At 54.6% G+C, this 25650-nt stretch overlaps 2 protein-coding genes across 4 annotated transcripts; both read right to left on the reverse strand.

The window, feature by feature from the left end:
* Positions 1-2065, reverse strand: LOC121001589 (collagen alpha-1(I) chain-like). Its single transcript, XM_040432745.1, has 2 exons — positions 1720-2065; positions 1-1658 (listed from the first exon to the last, which is right to left on the reverse strand). The coding sequence occupies exons 1-2, from the start codon at positions 2063-2065 to the stop codon at positions 1-3; spliced, it is 2004 nt and encodes a 667-aa protein (XP_040288679.1).
* On the reverse strand, positions 2051-25377 carry LOC121001501 (TBC1 domain family member 20-like). Of its 3 annotated transcripts, none has more exons than XM_040432595.1 (8): positions 25271-25377; positions 23310-23498; positions 17175-17255; positions 15803-15989; positions 15634-15735; positions 13486-13627; positions 3392-3576; positions 2051-2413 (listed from the first exon to the last, which is right to left on the reverse strand). In XM_040432595.1, exons 1-8 carry the CDS (start codon positions 25338-25340, stop codon positions 2182-2184), a joined length of 1188 nt encoding a protein of 395 aa, XP_040288529.1. In that variant the 5' UTR covers positions 25341-25377; the 3' UTR covers positions 2051-2181. The 3 variants fall into 3 exon arrangements, with proteins under 3 accessions (XP_040288529.1, XP_040288528.1, XP_040288530.1); XM_040432594.1 differs by having other exon boundaries at positions 25220-25361; XM_040432596.1 differs by lacking the exon at positions 17175-17255 and having other exon boundaries at positions 25220-25361.
* Positions 25378-25650: the final 273 nt, after the last annotated feature.

Genomic DNA, 25650 nt, shown 5'->3' on the forward strand with positions numbered 1-25650 from the left:
TCAGCCACTCAGGGAGGAGGATTCAGCCATGAAAACCGTGCCAGCCTCCCCAGGACCACTCTCCGCCCTGCCGGCCTCCCCCCGACTCTCCAGGACCACTCTCCGCCCTGCCGGCCTCCCCCCGACTCTCCAGGACCACTCTCCGCCCTGCCGGCCTCCCCCCGACTCTCCAGGACCACTCTCCGCCCTGCCGGCCTCCCCCCGACTCTCCAGGACCACTCTCCGCCCTGCCGGCCTCCCCCCGACTCTCCAGGACCACTCTCCGCCCTGCCGGCCTCCCCCCGACTCTCCAGGACCACTCTCCGCCCTGCCGGCCTCCCCCCGACTCTCCAGGACCACTCTCCGCCCTGCCGGCCTCCCCCCGACTCTCCAGGACAACTCTCCGCCCTGCCGGTCTCCTCCCGACTCTCCAGGACCACTCTCCGCCCTGCCGGTCTCCTCCCGACTCTCCAGGACCACTCTCCGCCCTGCCGGTCTCCTCCGGCTCTCTAGGACCACTCTCCGCCCTGCCGGTCTCCCCCGGCTCTCCAGGACCACTCTCCTCCCTGCCGGTCTCCCCCGGCTCTCCAGGACCACTCTCCTCCGTGCCGGTCTCCTCCGGCTCTCCAGGACCACTCTCCGCCCTGCCGGTCTCCTCCGGCTCTCCAGGACCACTCTCCGCCCTGCCGGTCTCCTCCGGCTCTCCAGGACCACTCTCCTCCCTGCCGGTCTCCCCGGGTCTCCAGGACCACTCTCCTCCCTGACGGCATACCACAGCTCTCCAGGACCACTCTCCGCCCTGCCGGCCTCCCCCCGACTCTCCAGGACCACTCTCCTCCCTGACGGCTTCCCCCTGGCTCTCCAGGACCACTCTTCGTCCTGCCGGCTTTCCCCTGGCTCTCCAGGACCGCTCTCCGCCCTGCCGGCTTTCCCCTGGCTCTCCAGGACCACTGTCCTCCCTGACGGCATACCACAGCTCTCCAGGACCACTCGCCTCCCTGCTGGTCTCCCCCTGGCTCTCCAGGACCACTCTCCTCCCTGCTGGTCTCCCCCTGGCTCTCCAGGACCACTCTCCACCCTGACGGTCTCCCCCGGCTCTCCACGACCACTCTCCGCCCTGCTGGCCTCCCACGGCTCTCCACGACCACTCTCCGCCCTGCTGGCCTCCCACAGCTCTCCAGGACCACTCTCCTCCCTGCCGGCCTCCCACAGCTCTCCAGGACCACTCTCCTCCCTGCCGGTCTCCCCCGGCTCTCCAGGACCACTCTCCTCCCTGCCGGTCTCCCCCGGCTCTCCAGGACCACTCTCCTCCGTGCCGGTCTCCTCCGGCTCTCCAGGACCACTCTCCTCCGTGCCGGTCTCCTCCGGCTCTCCAGGACCACTCTCCGCCCTGCCGGTCTCCTCCGGCTCTCCAGGACCACTCTCCGCCCTGCCGGTCTCCTCCGGCTCTCCAGGACCACTCTCCTCCCTGCCGGTCTCCCCGGGTCTCCAGGACCACTCTCCTCCCTGACGGCATACCACAGCTCTCCAGGACCACTCTCCGCCCTGCCGGCCTCCCCCCGACTCTCCAGGACCACTCTCCTCCCTGACGGCTTCCCCCTGGCTCTCCAGGACCACTCTTCGTCCTGCCGGCTTTCCCCTGGCTCTCCAGGACCGCTCTCCGCCCTGCCGGCTTTCCCCTGGCTCTCCAGGACCACTGTCCTCCCTGACGGCATACCACAGCTCTCCAGGACCACTCGCCTCCCTGCTGGTCTCCCCCTGGCTCTCCAGGACCACTCTCCTCCCTGCTGGTCTCCCCCTGGCTCTCCAGGACCACTCTCCACCCTGACGGTCTCCCCCGGCTCTCCACGACCACTCTCCGCCCTGCTGGCCTCCCACGGCTCTCCACGACCACTCTCCGCCCTGCTGGCCTCCCACAGCTCTCCAGGACCACTCTCCTCCCTGCCGGCCTCCCACAGCTCTCCAGGACCACTCTCCTCCCTGCCGGCCTCCCCCGGCTCTCCACCCTGCTGGCCTTCCACAGCTCTCCAGGACTACACTTTGCCCGGCCAGCCTCCCCCGGCTCTCCAGGACCGCGCTTAGACATGCCAGTCTCCCCCAGCTCCCCAGGACCACTCTCCAGCCCCTGATTACATTGCCTTCTCAGTACCCAATGCCCGTCGTCCTGAACCTGAAATGTTCATTGTAAGCACCCCTGAAGCCTCAGAACAGTCTCAGTAGCAAATCGGGGCCCCACTCCAGAGCAGTCTGCGTTACAGCCAGAGCTGCGGCCCCCAGGGAGGCAGAGATCCCCCACACCGCCAGCTTCATCAGGGTGTTGTGAGACCGAGCAGGTAGCATATCTGAAGGAGGGGAAACCTGCTGACGAAGCACAAAATCCGGGCGCTGCTGCGCGCTGGAGATCTGCAGGGAGCGGAACGACGCTGCGGAGATGCTGAAAGATAGAAGACAGGAGGAGAAGTCAGAGGGGCTCGACCTGCACCCACCAAAAGACACACGACTGCACCGCGAGCGCACATCGGACTGACCGCTCCATTGTGAGAGTAGCGGAGATCCTGCAGGTTACAAGAGGATTGAAAGAACTCCGGCAGTCAGCACAGACAGGAGATCACCGGCATCGCCAGACCCCAGAGAAGTCAGAGGATCCACCGGCATCGCCAGACCCCAGAGAAGTCAGAGGATCCACCGGCATCGCCAGACCCCAGAGAAGTCAGAGGATCCACCGGCATCGCCAGACCCCAGAGAAGTCAGAGGATCCACCGGCATCGCCAGACCCCAGAGAAGTCAGAGGATCCCCCGGCATCGCCAGACCCCAGAGAAGTCAGAGGATCCCCCGGCATCGCCAGATCCCAGAGAAGTCAGAGGATCCACCGGCATCGCCAGACCCCAGAGAAGTCAGAGGATCCACCGGCATCGCCAGATCCCAGAGAAGTCAGAGGATCCACCGGCATCGCCAGATCCCAGAGAAGTCAGAGGATCCACCGGCATCGCCAGATCCCAGAGAAGTCAGAGGATCCACCGGCATCGCCAGATCCCAGAGAAGTCAGAGGATCCACCGGCATCGCCAGGCCCCAGAGAAGTCAGAGGATCCACCGGCATCGCCAGATCCCAGAGAAGTCAGAGGATCCACCGGCATCGCCAGATCCCAGAGAAGTCAGAGGATCCACCGGCATCGCCAGATCCCAGAGAAGTCTGAGGATCCCCCAGCATCACCGCCCCTAGGTGTAGCGACCAGTTACTGAAGCAGGGTGCACTTACTTTTGCACAGGAGGGGAGATGCTCTGTCATTACTGGCGGTCAGAGTTGTGTTTAGCATTTATGTATTCTTTGAGGGGAGGGGATCGGGCGACCACAGACGGCACACCCGTGTCCCTATAACCGCCTTTCCTCATCAACCGGACACCCCACCCACCTCTTCAGCCGTTGTAGGGACGTCTGCCTCTCCAGCTCGGACGGGGGGCGTCTCTGGAACAAGCTGTGGGTCCGGGAAATAAGGGTCTCATAGGGGAAATCAGGAGGGATCCGGGACAGGAGCTGATGGACGCTGGCCATGTCACAGTCACCCCGCAGGAGCTCGCCCTCCCGCATCAGAACCATCTGTGGAGAGGACACAGGAACATCATCCCGCGACCGCAATATACAGGTACACCGGGTACAGTATATAGACCATCATAATCCCCAATAATGCCCCCGTACACCGCAATATACAGGTACACCGGGTACAGTATATAGACCAGCATTACCCCCCAATAATCCCCCGTACACCGTAATATACAGGTACACCGGGTACAGTATATAGACCATCATTACCCCCCAATAATCCCCCCCGTACACCGTAATATACAGGTACACCGGGTACAGTATATAGACCATCATAATCCCCAATAATGCCCCCCGTACACCGTAATATACAGGTACACCGGGTACAGTATATAGACCATCATAATCCCCAATAATGCCCCCCGTACACCGTAATATACAGGTACACCGGGTACAGTATATAGACCATCATAATCCCCAATAATGCCCCCGTACACCGCAATATACAGGTACACCGGGTACAGTATATAGACCATCATTACCCCCCAATAATGCCCCCCGTACACCGCAATATACAGGTACACCGGGTACAGTATATAGACCAGCATTACCCCCCAATAATGCCCCCCGTACACCGTAATATACAGGTACACCGGGTACAGTATATAGACCATTACCCCCCCCAATAATCCCCCCCGTACACCGCAATATACAGGTACACCGGGTACAGTATATAGACCATCATTACCCCCCAATAATGCCCCCCGTACACCGCAATATACAGGTACAGCGGGTACAGTATATAGACCAGCATTACCCCCCAATAATCCCCCGTACACCGTAATATACAGGTACACCGGGTACAGTATATAGACCATCATTACCCCCCAATAATGCCCCCCGTACACCGCAATATACAGGTACACCGGGTACAGTATATAGACCAGCATTACCCCCCAATAATCCCCCGTACACCGTAATATACAGGTACACCGGGTACAGTATATAGACCCTCATTACCCCCCAATAATCCCCCCCGTACACCGTAATATACAGGTACACCGGGTACAGTATATAGACCATCATAATCCCCAATAATGCCCCCCGTACACCGTAATATACAGGTACACCGGGTACAGTATATAGACCATCATAATCCCCAATAATGCCCCCCGTACACCGTAATATACAGGTACACCGGGTACAGTATATAGACCATCATAATCCCCAATAATGCCCCCGTACACCGCAATATACAGGTACACCGGGTACAGTATATAGACCATCATTACCCCCCAATAATGCCCCCCGTACACCGCAATATACAGGTACACCGGGTACAGTATATAGACCAGCATTACCCCCCAATAATGCCCCCCGTACACCGTAATATACAGGTACACCGGGTACAGTATATAGACCATTCCCCCCCCCAATAATCCCCCCCGTACACCGCAATATACAGGTACACCGGGTACAGTATATAGACCATCATTACCCCCCAATAATGCCCCCCGTACACCGCAATATACAGGTACAGCGGGTACAGTATATAGACCAGCATTACCCCCCAATAATCCCCCGTACACCGTAATATACAGGTACACCGGGTACAGTATATAGACCATCATTACCCCCCAATAATGCCCCCCGTACACCGCAATATACAGGTACACCGGGTACAGTATATAGACCAGCATTACCCCCCAATAATCCCCCGTACACCGTAATATACAGGTACACCGGGTACAGTATATAGACCCTCATTACCCCCCAATAATCCCCCGTACACCGCAATATACAGGTACACCGGGTACAGTATATAGACCATCATTACCCCCCAATAATCCCCCGTACACCGTAATATACAGGTACACCGGGTACAGTATATAGACCATCATTACCCCCCAATAATCCCCCGTACACCGCAATATACAGGTACACCGGGTACAGTATATAGACCATCATTACCCCCCCAATAATCCCCCCATATACCGTAATATACAGGTACACCGGGTACAGTATATAGACCATCATTACCCCCCAATAATCCCCCGTACACCGTAATATACAGGTACACCGGGTACAGTATATAGACCATCATTACCCCCCAATAATCCCCCCCGTACACCGTAATATACAGGTACACCGGGTACAGTATATAGACCATTACCCCCCAATAATCCCCCGTACACCGTAATATACAGGTACACCGGGTACAGTATATAGACCATCATTACCCCCCAATAATGCCCCCCGTACACCGCAATATACAGGTACACCGGGTACAGTATATAGACCATCATTACCCCCCAATAATGCCCCCGTACACCGTAATATACAGGTACACCGGGTACAGTATATAGACCATCATTACCCCCCAATAATGCCCCCCGTACACCGCAATATACAGGTACACCGGGTACAGTATATAGACCATCATTACCCCCCAATAATCCCCCGTACACTGCAATATACAGGTACACCGGGTACAGTATATAGACCATTACCCCCCCAATAATCCCCCCCATATACCGCAATATACAGGTACAGTATATACACCATTACCCCCCAATAATCCCCCCGTACACTGCAATATACAGGTACACCGGGTACAGTATATAGACCATCATTACCCCCCAATAATCCCCCGTACACCATAATATACAGGTACACCGGGTACAGTATATAGACCATCATTACCCCCCAATAATCCCCCGTACACCATAATATACAGGTACACCGGGTACAGTATATAGACCATCATTACCCCCCAATAATCCCCCGTACACCATAATATACAGGTACACCGGGTACAGTATATAGACCATCATTACCCCCCAATAATGCCCCCCGTACACCGCAATATACAGGTACACCGGGTACAGTATATAGACCATCATTACCCCCCAATAATGCCCCCGTACACCGCAATATACAGGTACACCGGGTACAGTATATAGACCATCATTACCCCCCAATAATCCCCCGTACACTGCAATATACAGGTACACCGGGTACAGTATATAGACCATTACCCCCCAATAATCCCCCCGTACACTGCAATATACAGGTACACCGGGTACAGTATATAGACCATCATTACCCCCCAATAATCCCCCCCATATACCGTAAAATATACAGGTACACCGGGTACAGTATATACACCATTACCCCCAATAATCCCCCCACATACCGTAATATACAGGTACACCGGGTACAGTATATACACCATCATTACCCCCCAATAATCCCCCCCATATACCGCAATATACAGGTACACCGGGTACAGTATATAGACCATCATTACCCCCCAATAATGCCCCGTACACCGTAATATACAGGTACACCGGGTACAGTATATAGACCATCATTACCCCCCAATAATCCCCCCCATATACCGCAATATACAGGTACACCGGGTACAGTATATAGACCATCATTACCCCCCAATAATGCCCCGTACACCGTAATATACAGGTACACCGGGTACAGTATATACACCATTACCCCCAATAATCCCCCCCCCCCCCCCCACATACCGTAATATACAGGTACACCGGGTACAGTATATACACCATCATTACCCCCCAATAATGCCCCGTACACCGCAATATACAGGTACACCAGGTACAGTATATAGACCATTACCCCCAATAATCCCCCCCGTACACTGTTCTATACAGGTACACCGGGTACAGTATATAGACCATTACCCCCAATAATCCCCCCCCACATACCGTAAGTCTGGGGATCAAAAGAGGAATACCGCCAGACAAAAAAGGGAGAGTGAGAGAAGGTAGAGATGCAGTGAAAGGGTGAAGCAAGTTGTTGAAAATGGCTGGAATGCCAAAAGATGGAAGTTTGGATGTTGATAAAAATGGATGAGACAGTTAAAGAGGCCCTCTCCCCGCTCCTGACCTCCCGGAGCCTCTGTTCTTACGGCTCTATGTTCTGCCGTTCCTTTATTACTTCTACTAGAAGTTATGGGTGAATTGCCAGCAGTCTGCAGTAAGGGCACAGAGGGGCGGTAACCAGTTGGGGGCGTGTCCCTGCACAGTCTCACTCCATCCAATCAGTGCTGCCATTGTCAGTCTGTGCAGGGACACGCCCCCAACTGGTTACCGCCCCTCTGTGCCCTTACTGCAGACTGCTGGCAATTCATCCATAACTTCTAGTAGAAGTAATAAAGGAACGGCAGAACATAGAGCCGTAAGAACAGAGGCTCCAGGATTGTTAGTACGTGGGGAATGCATGGAGCTAGTAACACAGACAGGGGCGGGGGGAGGGCCTCTCTAAGAAGCTCCAGAGGCCCCCACTAACCCCCCACCATGGGGAATGCATGGAGCTAGTAACGCAGACAGGAGCGGGGGGAGGGCCTCTCTAAGAAGCTCCAGAGGCCCCCACTAACCCCCCACCATGGGGAATGCATGGAGCTAGTAACGCAGACAGGGGCGGGGAGAGGGCCTCTCTAAGAAGCTCCTACTAACCCCCCACCATGGGGAATGCATGGAGCTAGTAACGCAGACAGGGGCGGGGAGAGGGCCTCTTTAAGAAGCTCCAGAGGCCCCCACTAACCCCCCACCATGGGGAATGCATGGAGCTAGTAACGCAGACAGGGGCGGGGAGAGGGCCTCTCTAAGAAGCTCCAGAGGCCCCCACTAACCCCCCACCATGGGGAATGCATGGAGCTAGTAACGCAGACAGGGGCGGGGAGAGGGCCTCTAAAGGGAAGCCTTGTATTCGGAATCTCTGCGAGTGCCGCGCGCCTGCGGAGACTCCAGCAGTGAGAGTCGGGCAGACTTCGTGCATCCAGCATGTAAGTTACTATAGTCCAGTATAGGAAAGGCGAATATATAGTGATGAAGGGGTTAAACTGACGCGATGGTCGGGAATTGTCTTTGTTTTCTTTACTACAGATTGTACCCAAGAAGAATCAGAGTGGAGATTAACCATTTCTTTCCCAGACTATTTCTTATCTTTTAGGGGGCGCGTGCAGCATGTGAAGGGGGGGGGGGGGGGATATAAAAGTACTTCTAGGCCTCTTTCACACGGGAGAGTTTTCCGTGCAGGCGCGATGCGTGACATGAACGTACAGCACCCGCACTGAATCCGGACCCATTCATTTCAATGGTTCTCTGTACATGAGCGGGTTTTTTTCACGCATCAGTTCTGCGTTGTGTGAAAATCGCAGCATGTTCTATATTCTGTGTTTTTCACGCAGCCCTGGCCCCACAGAAGTGACTGGGGCTTCAGTGAAAAACACAAGTGCGGATGCGATGCGTTTTTCGCTGATGGTTGCTAAGAGATGTTGTTTGTAAACGTTCAGTTTATCACACCCGTGAAAAACGCATTAAAACGCATTGCACTCGTGCGGAAAAAACTGAACGCGATTCCAGACAAAACTGACTGACCTTGCTTTCAAAATGGTGCAAGCTTCACTGAACGCGTGCGGAGCCGATCCGTATCACTCGTGTGAAAGGGGCCCAATATGTGCTCCTAAATAATAAGTGACTTCAATGATGATGTCTGCACATAGTTTGGGATCTCCCTTATGTGTAGATCAGTAGCCCACGTGACATTGTAGCCATTCTGCTTATCCCGTTATAGGCATTTTTAAGGTTCTGGGGAATTGGGTCCGCACAACCTGCCTGTAGGTGCACATCACTATGGCGAAATACATATACAAACGAAAAATACAAATGTGATAGCACTCTGCATCCAGCATTCTGCCCTGCCTCCATGCTGGATGAGGCATTGGTGTACATTTTGGCCAAAGCGTAATAAGCCACTCACCACGTCAAGGTCGCCTCTATGAGTGGTCCCTAACACTAGTACCTACCTGTTCATGGGCCATGACAGCCACACAAAGTCCAGGGAATGCAGGTCAGCATGCACGCCAAGCACACTCTGCTTTTAACCCCGTCCGGTGCCATTACAGCTTTCATCGGATCCAGGGATGCAAGTACCAACATGCATGCTGAGCCCACCATATACTTCTCCTGGAGCCAGATGGCTAATGGTAGGTTCTATATAAGCAGACTCAGTTTTATACTGACTTTAAAACCAGCCTCCAGGACAGATTGACTGGTCAGGTGTGCAATGACTCCAAGGAGATCGCCACGCCTCCAATATATACTACAAAGAAAAATTTTTGGGGAATTGGGTCAGCACAACCTGTATGTGGTGCACATCACTATGGTGAAATACACATACAAACGAAAAATACAAATGTGATCGCACTCTGCATCCAGCAATTTGCCTCCATGCTGGATGAGGCATTGGTGTACATTTTGGCCAAAGCGTAATAAGCCACTCACCACGTCAAGGTCGCCTCTATTTGAGTGGTCCCTAACACTAGTACCTACCTGTTATGGGCCATGACAGCCACACAAAATCCAGGGAATGCAGGTCAAATAGAGTAGTCATTTGGCTCCAGGAGAAGTATATGGTGGGCTCAGCGTGCATGTTGGTACTTGCATCCCTGGATCCGATGAAAGCTGTAATGGCACCGGACGGGGTTAAAAGCAGAGTGTGCTTGGCGTGCACGCTGACCTGCATTCCCTGGACTTTGTGTGGCTGTCATGGCCCATAAACAGGTAGGTACTAGTGTTAGGGACCACTCATAGAGGCGACCTTGACGCGGTGAGTGGCTTACTACGCTTTGGCCAAAATGTACACCAATGCCTCATCCAGCATGGAGGGCAGAGTGCTGGATGTAGAGCGCTATCACATTTGTATTTTTCATTTTTAAGGTTCTGTCTTGAATAATTGGATTTGTTATAACTTTCTGTTTATAGGAGAGAAGATGAGAAGAATGTCCATTATTAGCCGGTTTTAATGTCTCTTTTCTCCCTGAATATCTGTGTGTGAATGGATTGTTCAGCTACAGCAAAGCTGGGTACTTGTATGAAGGGAGACAGCGGGGGCCACAGCTGTGAGTGGTGGGTACTTGTATGAAGGGAGACAGCGGGGGCCGCAGCTGTGAGTGGTGGGTACTTGTATGAGGGGAGACAGCGGGGGCCGCAGCTGTGAGTGGTGGGTACTTGTATGAGGGGAGACAGCGGGGGCCGCAGCTGTGAGTGGTGGGTACTTGTATGAAGGGAGACAGCGGGGGCCGCAGCTGTGAGTGGTGGGTACTTGTATGAAGGGAGACAGCGGGGGCCGCAGCTGTGAGTGGTGGGTACTTGTATGAAGGGAGACAGCGGGGGCCACAGCTGTGAGTGGTGGGTACTTGTATGAAGGGAGACAGCGGGGGCCGCAGCTCTGAGTGGAGTGAGGTCATGGCCCTGAAATGGGGCGATGGAACGTGTAGCTGAAGTTGCCATTATCAATCAATCATTCACTGCTTGAGTGCGTGAAGTTTGTAGCCAAAGCAGAATGTGAATGGTTGACAGCGAGTCACAATCACGTATGTTTTATGTGTTTTTACATCACGTGTATGAAGCTCCAGGAAAACTTTTTGTTTGTTATGTGGTCAAGTAACTTGTATGTGTGCGTGTTAATGTATTGGAAACGTTCCTTTATGTCTGTCCTCAGATCATGTTTCTATGGCTTCTTTCACATTAGCGTTAAGCTTGTCCGGTACGCTATTCCGGCAGGGGAACAGCTTGCTGTATCCATACTAACGCTTGCACGAGTGTGCTGCCAGAAGTCCGGCCCGGCACCACTCACTGGGGAAAATGGCGACGGGCGGGAGATGCGGCAGCAGCAAAGCAAACATGCCAAGAGGCGGCCGGACAAAAAAACCGCAACGTGTATATAGTGAATGGGGCCGGCAGCACACGCGTGCAAGCGTTAGTACGGATACAGCAAGCTGTTCCCCGTGCCGGAATAGGACAAATCCACACTGCACAGAAAGATGGAACAGTATGGGTGTGGGGTTTTGATGGGCAGATGTGGGTCCGGAAAAAGGTGCCACGACTTCATTTGGGAGAATTAGGGTCCCCTGTCCAGGTATGATTTGGACTCTTGGGTGGGGTAGGCACAGACCGAGGCAGTATGCAGGGGCTCGTCAGAACCCGTCCACAACCAGTCATGGGACAGAACCGGTTCTTTTCCTCCTGGGGCCTCTGGAACATGCACCCTGGTCCGGCTGCCACGTAGACATTACTGCCATATAAGAGGGCAGCTGATAACCTCCCCACATGTAGCATGGATGGGGGACTACTCTTATATCCCATGGTGATGCAGATTTGGGACGGGTTAGTGGAAGCAACAGATTACTTAGATGATCAAATTTGGGAGGTTGTGGGGATGCTAAATCAGGCTAGCACCGTACAGGGGGGAGGGGGGCGGTCCGCCCCGGGTGCCGGCTCTTAGGGGGTGCCAGAAGCAATGAGCGCTTTCATCAATACAGACAGAAGCGCTGGGAGCCGGGTCCTGTCCCTCACCGATCCGCTCCCCGCGCTCCTCCCCTCCTTCAGGCCGGCGGTGCTCTAAATGGTGAAGCAGGAAGACTTCTCCCCGCAGACACAGAGGGGCCCAGAGGGCTTTATTACTACGGAGGGGGCCCAGAGGGCTTTATTACTACGGAGGGGGCCCAGAGGGCTTTATTACTACGGAGGGGGCCCAGAGGGCTTTATTACTACGGAGGGGGCCCAGAGGGCTTTATTACTACGGAGGGGGCCCAGAGGGCTTTATTACTACGGAGGGGGCACAGAGGGCTTTATTACTACGGAGGGTGCCCAGAGGGCTTTATTACTGTGGAGGGGGCCCAGAGGGCTTTATTACTACGGAGGGGGCCCAGAGGGCTTTATTACTACGGAGGGGGCCCAGAGGGCTTTATTACTACGGAGGGTGCCCAGAGGGCTTTATTACTGTGGAGGGGGCCCAGAGGTCTTTATTACTACGGAGGGGGCCCAGAGGGCTTTATTACTACGGAGGGGGCCCAGAGGGCTTTATTACTGTGGAGGGGGCCCAGAGGGCTTTATTACTACGGAGGGGGCCCAGAGGGCTTTATTACTACGGAGGGGGCCCAGAGGGCTTTATTACTACGGAGGGGGCACAATGGGGATTTCTAGTATGGAGGGGCACAGAGAGCATTACTAGCACAGTGGGCATTATTACTGTGAAGGGGGCACAGTGGGCATTATTACTGTGAAGGGGGCACAATGGGCATTATTACTGTGAAGGGGGCACAATGGGCATTATTACTGTGAAGGGGGCACAATGGGCATTATTACTGTGAAGGGGGCACAATGGGCATTATTACTGTGAAGGGGCACAATGGGCATTATTACTGTGAAGGGGCACAATGGGCATGATTACTGTGAGGGGGCACAATGGGCATGATTACTGTGAGGGGGGCACAAAGGGCATGATTACTGTGAAGGGGCACAATGGGCATTATTACTGTGAAGGGGCACAATGGGCATGATTACTGTGAGGGGGGCACAATGGGCATTATTACTGTGAAGGGGCACAATGGGCATTATTACTGTGAAGGGGCACAATGGGCATTAGTACTGTGAAGGGGCACAATGGGCATTATTACTGTGAAGGGGCACAATGGGAATGATTACTGTGAGGGGGGCACAATGGGCATTATTACTGTGAAGGGGGCACAATGGGCATGATTACTGTGAGGGGGGCACACATCTGTACAAAACTACCATGAAGGTTGTACAATGAGGGCAATACTACTGTGAGGGGGTACAGTTTCTTTAAAGTATTGGGGGTGGGGTGCAACAGAAAGGACTCACCCTGGTGCCAAACACCCTAGACACGCCACTGGTGCTAGATTATGTGACAGCAGAAGATGGGGGATCGGCCAAACTATCGGGCCGACCTGCTGCCACTATATCGACCCACATGGAAATCTCCAGGTTAGGGCACAAATCAAAGTTAAGGAAATGCGAGAAAAACGTCTTGAAGAGCAGGACAACGCCAAAGATTCCTGGTGGGGAAAACATTTCCATTTCTATATACAGCAAAGTGGCCTTGAAGTCTATGAGCCCCTGTTACCTGTGCAGCACTGTAGACCGGGGTCAGGGGGTGAGACGCCATGAAGAAGTCGTAGAGCCGGAGGACTTGATGGAAGTCACTGAGGACGTGTCCGTACCAGGTGATCAGCCAGCTCAGGGCGAAGATACAGCCGACCTCTGACCTGCGGGTGACAGCAACGAACTGACAGTGTTATTGTCTTGTTTTGTACAACCCCCCCCCCCACACACAAAGAGGTCAGTGTAGACCCCACCACCACACCCACACACAAAGAGGTCAGTGTAGACCCCACCACCACACCCACACACAGAGAGGTCAGTGTAGAACCCACCACCACCACACCCACACCCAAAGAGGTCAGTGTAGAACCCACCACCACCACACCCACACACAAAGAGGTCAGTGTAGACCCCACCACCACACCCACACACAGAGAGGTCAGTGTAGACCCCACCACCACCACCTCACACACAGAGAGGTCAGTGTAGACCCCACCACCACCACCTCACACAGAGAGGTCAGTGTAGACCCCACCACCACCACCGCACACAGAGAGGTCAGTGTAGACCCCACCACCACCACACCCGCACACAGAGAGGTCAGTGTAGACCCCACCACCACCACACCCACACACAGAGAGGTCAGTGTAGACCCCACCACCACTACACCCACACACAAAGAGGTCAGTGTAGAACCCACCACCACTACACCCACACACAAAGAGGTCAGTGTAGAACCCACCACCACTACACCCACACACAAAGAGGTCAGTGTAGAACCCACCACCACTACACCCACACACAAAGAGGTCAGTGTAGACCCCACCACCACTACACCCACACACAAAGAGGTCAGTGTAGACCCCACCACCACTACACCCACACACAAAGAGGTCAGTGTAGACCCCACCACCACTACACCCACACACAAAGAGGTCAGTGTAGACCCCACCACCACTACACCCACACACAAAGAGGTCAGTGTAGACCCCACCACCACTACACCCACACACAAAGAGGTCAGTGTAGACCCCACCACCACTACACCCACACACAAAGAGGTCAGTGTAGACCCCCCACCACACAGGTCAGTGTACATCCCCCCCCCCCCACACAGGTCAGTGTAGACCCCACCACCACCACCTCACACAGAGAGGTCAGTGTAGACCCCACCACCACCACCGCACACAGAGAGGTCAGTGTAGACCCCACCACCACCACCTCACACAGAGAGGTCAGTGTAGACCCCACCACCACCACCTCACACAGAGAGGTCAGTGTAGACCCCACCACCACCACCTCACACAGAGAGGTCAGTGTAGACCCCACCACCACCTCACACAGAGAGGTCAGTGTAGACCCCACCACCACCACCTCACACAGAGAGGTCAGTGTAGACCCCACCACCACACCCACACACAAAGAGGTCAGTGTAGACCCCACCACCACACCCACACACAAAGAGGTCAGTGTAGACCCCACCACCACACCCACACACAAAGAGGTCAGTGTAGACCCCACCACCACCACACCCGCACACAGAGAGGTCAGTGTAGACCCCACCACCACCACCTCACACAGAGAGGTCAGTGTAGACCCCACCACCACACCCACACACAGAGAGGTCAGTGTAGACCCCACCACCACCACCTCACACAGAGAGGTCAGTGTAGACCCCACCACCACCACCTCACACAGAGAGGTCAATGTAGACCCCACCACCACCACCTCACACAGAGAGGTCAGTGTAGACCCCACCACCACCACCTCACACAGAGAGGTCAGTGTAGACCCCACCACCACCACCTCACACAGAGAGGTCAGTGTAGACCCCACCACCACCACCTCACACAGAGAGGTCAGTGTAGACCCCCCACCACACAGGTCAGTGTACATCCCCCCCCTTCTCCACACAGGTCAGTGTAGACCCCCCACCACACAGGTCAGTGTAGACCCCCCCCCATCCACTGCACATAGAGGATATTATTGGGGTCATTTACCAAACTGGGGTAAAGTAGAACTGGCCTAGGTGCCCATAGCAACCGATCAGATTCCATCTTTCATTTTCCAAAGGAGCTGTGGGTAATGAAGGGTGATTGGTTGCTATGGGCACTCGGCCCGTTCTACTTTACCCCGGTTTGATGAATGACCCCCTAAATGCATACATCACCTGAGCAGGAAGTCATGCAGCACGGGGCTCTCTCTCTGTATCAGCGGCATCAGGTAGCTCAGCACATGTCGGGTCCGCTCCATCGTAGGGTCCATGAAATCTCTGCCAAAGAGAAAAGACAATCACATCCGGAATGTACCGACAGCGGCGATGAGGACGAGGCACGTACCGGAGGTGATGTGTGGAGAGGGTCCGCAGCATGGCGGTGCCCAGCCGGAGCCCAGCAGTCAACAGCAAAGTAACCGCGACATCATGGAAGCCCTGGTAATAGTGCAGCTCAGGGTGTGCGTGCAGGACGTACAGGATCATGTCTATCAGCTGCTCCTGTAACACGGACCGCTCAGCCGCCGCCATCCCTACACCAAGTAACATGGGGTGAGATCAGTATACGCAATCAGCAACATGTGTACACCACATGACCTCATACACCCATGACAGGCCTCCACCCAACCAGAGTGACCCCACACATCCATGACAGGCCTCCACCCAACCAGAGTGACCCCACACACCCATGAAAGGCCTCCACCCAACCAGAGTGACCCCACACATCCATGACAGGGATCCACCCAACCAGCGTGACCCCACACATCCATGACAGGGATCCACCCAACCAGCGTGACCCCACACATCCATGACAGGGATCCACCCAACCAGCGTGACCCCACACATCCATGACAGGCCTCCACCCAACCAGAGTGACCCCACACACCCATGAAAGGTCTCCACCCAACCAGCGTGACCCCACACATCCATGACAGGCCTCCACCAAACCAGAGTGACCCCACACACCCATGACAGGCCTCCACCCAACCAGAGTGACCCTACACATCCATGACAGGCCTCCACCCAACCAGAGTCACCCTACACATCCATGACAGGCCTCCACCCAACCAGAGAGACCCCACACATCCATGACAGGGATCCACCCAACCAGCGTGACCCCACACATCCATGACAGGGATCCACCCAACCAGCGTGACCCCACACATCCATGACAGGGATCCACCCAACCAGCGTGACCCCACACATCCATGACAGGGATCCACCCAACCAGCGTGACCCCACACATCCATGACAGGGATCCACCCAACCAGCGTGACCTCCACACATCCATGACAGGGATCCACCCAACCAGCGTGACCCCACACATCCATGACAGGGATCCACCCAACCAGCGTGACCCCACACATCCATGACAGGGATCCACCCAACCAGCGTGACCCCACACATCCATGACAGGCCTCCACCCAACCAGCGTGACCCCACACATCCATGGCAGGGATCCACCCAACCAGCGTGACCCCACACATCCATGACAGGGATCCACCCAACCAGCGTGACCCCACACATCCATGACAGGCCTCCACCCAACCAGCGTGACCCCACACATCCATGACAGGGATCCACCCAACCAGCGTGACCACACACATGCATAATAGGCATCCACCCAACCAGTGTGACACCACAAGTCTCCACTCAACCAGCAGAACCCCACATATCCATGACGGCGATCCACCCAACCAGTGTGCTTTAACACGTACCGCTTGGGAACCTCTTGTGTGAGCGTCGGACGTCCATTAGCACTTGGTTATAATCCGGGTGATTTGCTCGGAGGGCGGGTCCTGAAGGACACAGATAATAATCTATATAACAGAAGGTCACCTGACCTGTTCCCTAACCCTCATCTGACCACTATAGACATGTGTGGTATACAGCTCCCTGATGCACAATGGCCTCAGCTCATATCACAGAGCATGCTCACTACACTCTCCCATACAAGTCTATGGACAGGTGACGGGCATGGTTCACCTCTGCCCCTTCCCTACACAGTGCCCTCTGTACATATCACAGAGCATGCTCACTACACTCTCCCATACAAGTCTATGGACAGGTGACGGGCATGGTTCACCTCTGCCCCTTCCCTACACAGTGCCCTCTGTACATAATACAGAGCATGCTCACTACACTCTCCCATACAAGTCTATGGACAGGTGACGGGCATGGTTCTCCTCTGCCCCGTCCCTACACAGTGCCCTCTGTACACATCACAGAGCATGCTCACTACACTCTCCCATACAAGTCTATGGACAGGTGACGGGCATGGTTCACCTCTGCCCCTTCCCTACACAGTGCCCTCTGTACATATCACAGAGCATGCTCACTACACTCTCCCATACAAGTCTATGGACAGGTGACGGGCATGGTTCACCTCTGCCCCTTCCCTACACAGTGCCCTCTGTACATAATACAGAGCATGCTCACTACACTCTCCCATACAAGTCTATGGACAGGTGACGGGCATGGTTCTCCTCTGCCCCGTCCCTACACAGTGCCCTCTGTACACATCACAGAGCATGCTCACTACACTCTCCCATACAAGTCTATGGACAGGTGACGGGCATGGTTCACCTCTGCCCCTTCCCTACACAGTGCCCTCTGTACATATCACAGAGCATGCTCACTACACTCTCCCATACAAGTCTATGGACAGGTGATGGGCATGGTTCACCTCTGCCCCTTCCCAGTGCCCTCTGTACATATCACAGAGCATGCTCACTACACTCTCCCATACAAGTCTATGGACAGGTGACGGGCATGGTTCACCTCTGCCCCTTCCCTACACAGTGCCCTCTGTACACATCACAGAGCATGCTCACTACACTCCCCCATACAAGTCTATGGACAGGTGACGGGCATGGTTCACCTCTGCCCCTTCCCTACACAGTGCCCTCTGTACATATCACAGAGCATGCTCACTACACTCTCTCATACAAGTCTATGGACAGGTGACGGGCATGGTTCACCTCTGCCCCTTCCCTACACAGTGCCCTCTGTACATATCACAGAGCATGCTCACTACACTCTCCCATACAAGTCTATGGACAGGTGACGGGCATGGTTCACCTCTGCCCCTTCCCTACACAGTGCCCTCTGTACACATCACAGAGCATGCTCACTACACTCCCCCATACAAGTCTATGGACAGGTGATGGGCATGGTTCACCTCTGCCCCTTCCCTACACAGTGCCCTCTGTACATATCACAGAGCATGCTCACTACACTCTCCCATACAAGTCTATGGACAGGTGACGGGCATGGTTCACCTCTGCCCCTTCCCTACACAGTGCCCTCTGTACATATCACAGAGCATGCTCACTACACTCTCCCATACAAGTCTATGGACAGGTGACGGGCATGGTTCACCTCTGCCCCTTCCCTACACAGTGCCCTCTGTACATATCACAGAGCATGCTCACTACACTCCCCCATACAAGTCTATGGACAGGTGACGGGCATGGTTCACCTCTGCCCCTTCCCTACACAGTGCCCTCTGTACATATCACAGAGCATGCTCACTACACTCTCCCATACAAGTCTATGGACAGGTGACGGGCATGGTTCACCTCTGCCCCTTCCCTACACAGTGCCCTCTGTACATATCACAGAGCATGCTCACTACACTCTCCCATACAAGTCTATGGACAGGTGACGGGCATGGTTCACCTCTGCCCCTTCCCTACACAGTGCCCTCTGTACGTATCACAGAGCATGCTCACTACACTCTCCCATACAAGTCTATGGACAGGTGACGGGCATGGTTCACCTCTGCCCCTTCCCTACACAGTGCCCTCTGTACATATCACAGAGCATGCTCACTACACTCCCCCATACAAGTCTATGGACAGGTGACGGGCATGGTTCACCTCTGCCCCTTCCCTACACAGTGCCCTCTGTACATATCACAGAGCATGCTCACTACACTCTCCCATACAAGTCTATGGACAGGTGACGGGCATGGTTCACCTCTGCCCCTTCCCTACACAGTGCCCTCTGTACATATCACAGAGCATGCTCACTACACTCTCCCATACAAGTCTATGGACAGGTGACGGGCATGGTTCACCTCTGCCCCTTGCCTACACAGTGGCCTCTGTACATATCACAGAGCATGCTCAGTACACTCTCCCATACAAGTCTATGGACAGGTGACGGGCATGGCTCACCTCTGCCCCTTCCCTACACAGTGCCCTCTGTACATATCACAGAGCATGCTCACTACACTCTCCTATACAAGTCTATGGACAGGTGACGGGCATGGTTCACCTCTGCCCCTTCCCTACACAGTGCCCTCTGTACATATCACAGAGCATGCTCACTACACTCTCCCATACAAGTCTATGGACAGGTGACGGGCATGGTTCACCTCTGCCCCTTCCCAGTGCCTTCTGTACATAATACAGAGCATGCTCACTACACTCTCCCATACAAGTCTATGGACAGGTGACGGGCATGGCTCACCTCTGCCCCTTCCCTACACAGTGCCCTCTGTACATATCACAGAGCATGCTCACTACACTCTCCCATACAAGTCTATGGACAGGTGACGGGCATGGTTCACCTCTGCCCCTTCCCTACACAGTGCCCTCTGTACATATCACAGAGCATGCTCACTACACTCTCCTATACAAGTCTATGGACAGATGACGGGCATGGTTCACCTCTGCCCCTTCCCTACACAGTGCCCTCTGTACATATCACAGAGCATGCTCACTACACTCTCCCATACAAGTCTATGGACAGGTGACGGGCATGGTTCACCTCTGCCCCTTCCCTACACAGTGCCCTCTGTACATATCACAGAGCATGCTCACTACACTCTCCCATACAAGTCTATGGACAGGTGACGGGCATGGTTCACCTCTGCCCCTTCCCTACACAGTGCCCTCTGTACATATCACAGAGCATGCTCACTACACTCCCCCATACAAGTCTATGGACAGGTGACGGGCATGGTTCACCTCTGCCCCTTCCCTACACAGTGCCCTCTGTACATATCACAGAGCATGCTCACTACACTCTCCCATACAAGTCTATGGACAGGTGACGGGCATGGTTCACCTCTGCCCCTTCCCTACACAGTGCCCTCTGTACATATCACAGAGCATGCTCACTACACTCTCCCATACAAGTCTATGGACAGGTGACGGGCATGGTTCACCTCTGCCCCTTCCCTACACAGTGCCCTCTGTACATATCACAGAGCATGCTCACTACACTCTCCCATACAAGTCTATGGACAGATGACGGGCATGGTTCACCTCTGCCCCTTCCCTACACAGTGCCCTCTGTACATATCACAGAGCATGCTCACTACACTCTCCCATACAAGTCTATGGACAGGTGACGGGCATGGTTCACCTCTGCCCCTTCCCTACACAGTGCCCTCTGTACATATCACAGAGCATGCTCACTACACTCTCCCATACAAGTCTATGGACAGGTGACGGGCATGGTTCACCTCTGCCCCTTCCCTACACAGTGCCCTCTGTACATATCACAGAGCATGCTCACTACACTCTCCCATACAAGTCTATGGACAGGTGACGGGCATGGTTCACCTCTGCCCCTTCCCTACACAGTGCCCTCTGTACATATCACAGAGCATGCTCAGTACACTCTCCCATACAAGTCTATGGACAGGTGACGGGCATGGTTCACCTCTGCCCCTTCCCTACACAGTGCCCTCTGTACATATCACAGAGCATGCTCACTACACTCTCCCATACAAGTCTATGGACAGGTGACGGGCATGGTTCACCTCTGCCCCTTCCCTACACAGTGCCCTCTGTACATATCACAGAGCATGCTCACTACACTCTCCCATACAAGTCTATGGACAGGTGACGGGCATGGTTCACCTCTGCCCCTTCCCTACACAGTGCCCTCTGTACATATCACAGAGCATGCTCACTACACTCTCCCATACAAGTCTATGGACAGGTGACGGGCATGGTTCACCTCTGCCCCTTCCCTACACAGTGCCCTCTGTACATATCACAGAGCATGCTCACTACACTCCCCCATACAAGTCTATGGACAGGTGACGGGCATGGTTCACCTCTGCCCCTTCCCTACACAGTGCCCTCTGTACATATCACAGAGCATGCTCAGTACACTCTCCCATACAAGTCTATGGACAGGTGACGGGCATGGTTCACCTCTGCCCCTTCCCTACACAGTGCCCTCTGTACATATCACAGAGCATGCTCACTACACTCTCCCATACAAGTCTATGGACAGGTGACGGGCATGGTTCACCTCTGCCCCTTCCCTACACAGTGCCCTCTGTACATATCACAGAGCATGCTCACTACACTCTCCCATACAAGTCTATGGACAGGTGACGGGCATGGTTCACCTCTGCCCGTTCCCTACACAGTGCCCTCTGTACATATCACAGAGCATGCTCACTACACTCTCCCATACAAGTCTATGGACAGGTGACGGGCATGGTTCACCTCTGCCCCTTCCCTACACAGTGCCCTCTGTACATATCACAGAGCATGCTCACTACACTCTCCCATACAAGTCTATGGACAGGTGACGGGCATGGTTCACCTCTGCCCCTTGCCTACACAGTGGCCTCTGTACACATCACAGAGCATGCTCAGTACACTCTCCCATACAAGTCTATGGACAGGTGACGGGCATGGCTCACCTCTGCCCCTTCCCTACACAGTGCCCTCTGTACATATCACAGAGCATGCTCACTACACTCCCCCATACAAGTCTATGGACAGGTGACGGGCATGGTTCACCTCTGCCCCTTCCCTACACAGTGCCCTCTGTACATATCACAGAGCATGCTCACTACACTCTCCCATACAAGTCTATGGACAGGTGACGGGCATGGCTCACCTCTGCCCCTTCCCTACACAGTGCCCTCTGTACATATCACAGAGCATGCTCACTACACTCTCCCATACAAGTCTATGGACAGGTGACGGGCATGGTTCACCTCTGCCCCTTCCCTACACAGTGCCCTCTGTACATATCACAGAGCATGCTCACTACACTCTCCCATACAAGTCTATGGACAGATGACGGGCATGGTTCACCTCTGCCCCGTCCCTACACAGTGCCCTCTGTACATATCACAGAGCATGCTCACTACACTCTCCCATACAAGTCTATGGACAGGTGACGGGCATGGCTCACCTCTGCCCCTTCCCAGTGCCCTCTGTACATATCACAGAGCATGCTCACTACACTCTCCCATACAAGTCTATGGACAGGTGACGGGCATGGTTCACCTCTGCCCCTTCCCTACACAGTGCCCTCTGTACATATCACAGAGCATGCTCACTACACTCTCCCATACAAGTCTATGGACAGGTGACGGGCATGGTTCACCTCTGCCCCTTCCCTACACAGTGCCCTCTGTACATATCACAGAGCATGCTCACTACACTCTCCCATACAAGTCTATGGACAGGTGACGGGCATGGTTCACCTCTGCCCCTACACAGTGCCCTCTGTACATATCACAGAGCATGCTCACTACACTCTCCCATACAAGTCTATGGACAGGTGACGGGCATGGTTCACCTCTGCCCCTTCCCTACACAGTGCCCTCTGTACATATCACAGAGCATGCTCACTACACTCTCCCATACAAGTCTATGGACAGGTGACGGGCATGGCTCACCTCTGCCCCTTCCAGTGCCCTCTGTACATATCACAGAGCATGCTCACTACACTCTCTCAGAAACCTGCAGATGAGGTCTATCCACCTCATCACACATGAAGGACCACCAATAGAACAGATGGGAGAAGGAAATCTTGACCTATGTGAGGTACATTGCACCGCAGCTCAGGGGCCACAGGGGACTTACCTGGTTTGGGGGGAAGGCAGAACACATTGATATTGAGAAGTTTGGGCCACACCCTGCGGCGGATCTCCTGACTGAGAAGCCCACCCTCGCTGACTGCAGCCTCCCGCAGCTTCTCCACGTCCACAGGGTCACAAGTCAGAGCTTCATGGATCTGGACAGCCTTCTGTTTACGCCAGGACAAACTCCGCTCTGCAAGGAACAAGGCAAAGTCTCAGCTCCATGTATAGGTCATATACAAAAATATACAACCTCAGCGCTCCACCCTGTACCGTAATAACCACATATAATGTCAGCGCTCCACCCTGTACCATAATAACCTCAGCGCTCCACCCTGTACCATAATAACCACATATACCGTCAGCGCTCCACCCTGTACCATAATAACCTCAGCGCTCCACCCTGTACCATAATAACCACATATAATGTCAGCGCTCCACCCTGTACCATAATAACCACATATAACGTCAGCGCTCCACCCTGTACCATAATAACCACATATAACGTCAGCGCTCCACCCTGTACCATAATAACCACATATAACGTCAGCGCTCCACCCTGTACCATAATAACCACATATAACGTCAGCGCTCCACCCTGTACCATAATAACCAAATATAACGTCAGCGCTCCACCCTGTACCATAATAACCACATATACCGTCAGCGCTCCACCCTGTACCATAATAACCACATATACCGTCAGCGCTCCACCCTGTACCATAATAACCACATATAATGTCAGCGCTCCACCCTGTACCATAATAACCACATATACCGTCAGCGCTCCACCCTGTACCGTAATAACCACATATACCGTCAGCGCTCCACCCTGTACCATAATAACCACATATAACGTCAGCGCTCCACCCTGTACCATAATAACCACATATAACGTCAGCGCTCCACCCTGTACCATAATAACCACATATACCGTCAGCGCTCCACCCTGTACCATAATAACCACATATAATGTCAGCGCTCCACCCTGTACCATAATAACCACATATAACCTCAGCGCTCCACCCTGTACCATAATACAGGCCGGGGGGGGGGGGTCTCTGTACCATCGCTCGAGGTCAGGAGGTGACCAGGGGGGGGTCTCTGTACCATCACTCGAGGTGACCGGGGGGGGTCTCTGTACCATCACTCGAGGTGACCGGGGGGGGTCTCTGTACCATCACTCGAGGTGACCGGGGGGGGTCTCTGTACCATCACTCGAGGTGACCGGGGGGGGTCTCTGTACCATCACTCGAGGTGACCGGGGGGGGTCTCTGTACCATCACTCGAGGTGACCGGGGGGGGTCTCTGTACCATCACTCGAGGTGACCGGGGGGGGGCTCTGTACCATCACTCGAGGTGACCGGGGGGGGGTCTCTGTACCATCACTCGAGGTGACCGGGGGGGGGGTCTCTGTACCATCACTCGAGGTGACCGGGGGGGGTCTCTGTACCATCACTCGAGGTGACCGGGGGGGGTCTCTGTACCATCACTCGAGGTGACCGGGGGGGGGGTCTCTGTACCATCACTCGAGGTGACCGGGGGGGGGTCTCTGTACCATCACTCGAGGTGACCGGGGGGGGTCTCTGTACCATCACTCGAGGTGACCGGGGGGGGTCTCTGTACCATCACTCGATGTGACCGGGGGGGGTCTCTGTACCATCACTCGAGGTGACCGGGGGGGGGTCTCTGTACCATCACTCGAGGTGACCGGGGGGGGTCTCTGTACCATCACTCGAGGTGACCGGGGGGGGGTCTCTGTACCATCACTCGAGGTCTCTATAGGACCCCGCCCCCCGTCCTGCACACACGGCTTCCTGTGGTCCCCCGGGCTCTGCGCCTCCCCCTACCGCAGGCTTTCCCCGCACGGCTCTCCCGTCACTGCCCTGAGGCTCCGGACGCCTCACGTGTCGCCCTCTTCCTCAGCTCCCCGGACCGCTGCCCTCGTCTCTGACCGTTCCTCACCTCCAGCGCCGCCGCCGCCTCCCGGAACATTTCTCCGGCGCTTGGTCTTTCCCGCACCGACGCCCGTCATCCTGCAACATCTGGAAGCAATCCCACCCGGCCAACAACTTCCGCCAGAACCTGTCAGCCAATCCGCACTGTTCACGTCAGTCAAACCACACCCCTCCACGTTCGTCACTCTGCACATGGCTACGATGACGTCAAAGCCGTAGCTCTCGACAAGCTAGGTTAGAATTGCGCCAGTTGATTGGATACTTGGCGTAATGAGCGTGTCTTGCTCAGGAGGCGGGGTTGTCTCTTAGAAAGGAAAGCGGGAAGTGTTTTGTGGGCGTGGCTATAAGTTAGTGCGAAACGTTCCCTGGTCTATGAAAAAGTTTGGC

This window comes from Bufo bufo, chromosome 5 (assembly GCF_905171765.1).
Source record: "Bufo bufo chromosome 5, aBufBuf1.1, whole genome shotgun sequence".
In the NCBI taxonomy this organism is placed as follows: domain Eukaryota; kingdom Metazoa; phylum Chordata; class Amphibia; order Anura; family Bufonidae; genus Bufo; species Bufo bufo.

Excerpts from the sequence above, each read along its gene's own strand:
- LOC121001501 (XM_040432594.1), bottom strand. The coding sequence starts at position 25,340 with ATGACGGGCGTCGGTGCGGGAAAGACCAAGCGCCGGAGAAATGTTCCG. Across the intron at positions 13,628-15,633 it reads CTGCATGACTTCCTGCTCAG|GTCAGAGGTCGGCTGTATCT; the intron begins GTGATGTATGCA and ends TGTCACCCGCAG. Across the intron at positions 3,577-13,485 it reads CGGTCTACAGTGCTGCACAG|ATGGTTCTGATGCGGGAGGG; the intron begins GTAACAGGGGCT and ends TCCTCTCCACAG.
- LOC121001589 (XM_040432745.1), bottom strand. The coding sequence starts at position 2,065 with ATGTCTAAGCGCGGTCCTGGAGAGCCGGGGGAGGCTGGCCGGGCAAAG. Across the intron at positions 1,659-1,719 it reads AGGGGGAGACCAGCAGGGAG|GGGAAAGCCGGCAGGGCGGA; the intron begins GCGAGTGGTCCT and ends CTGGAGAGCCAG.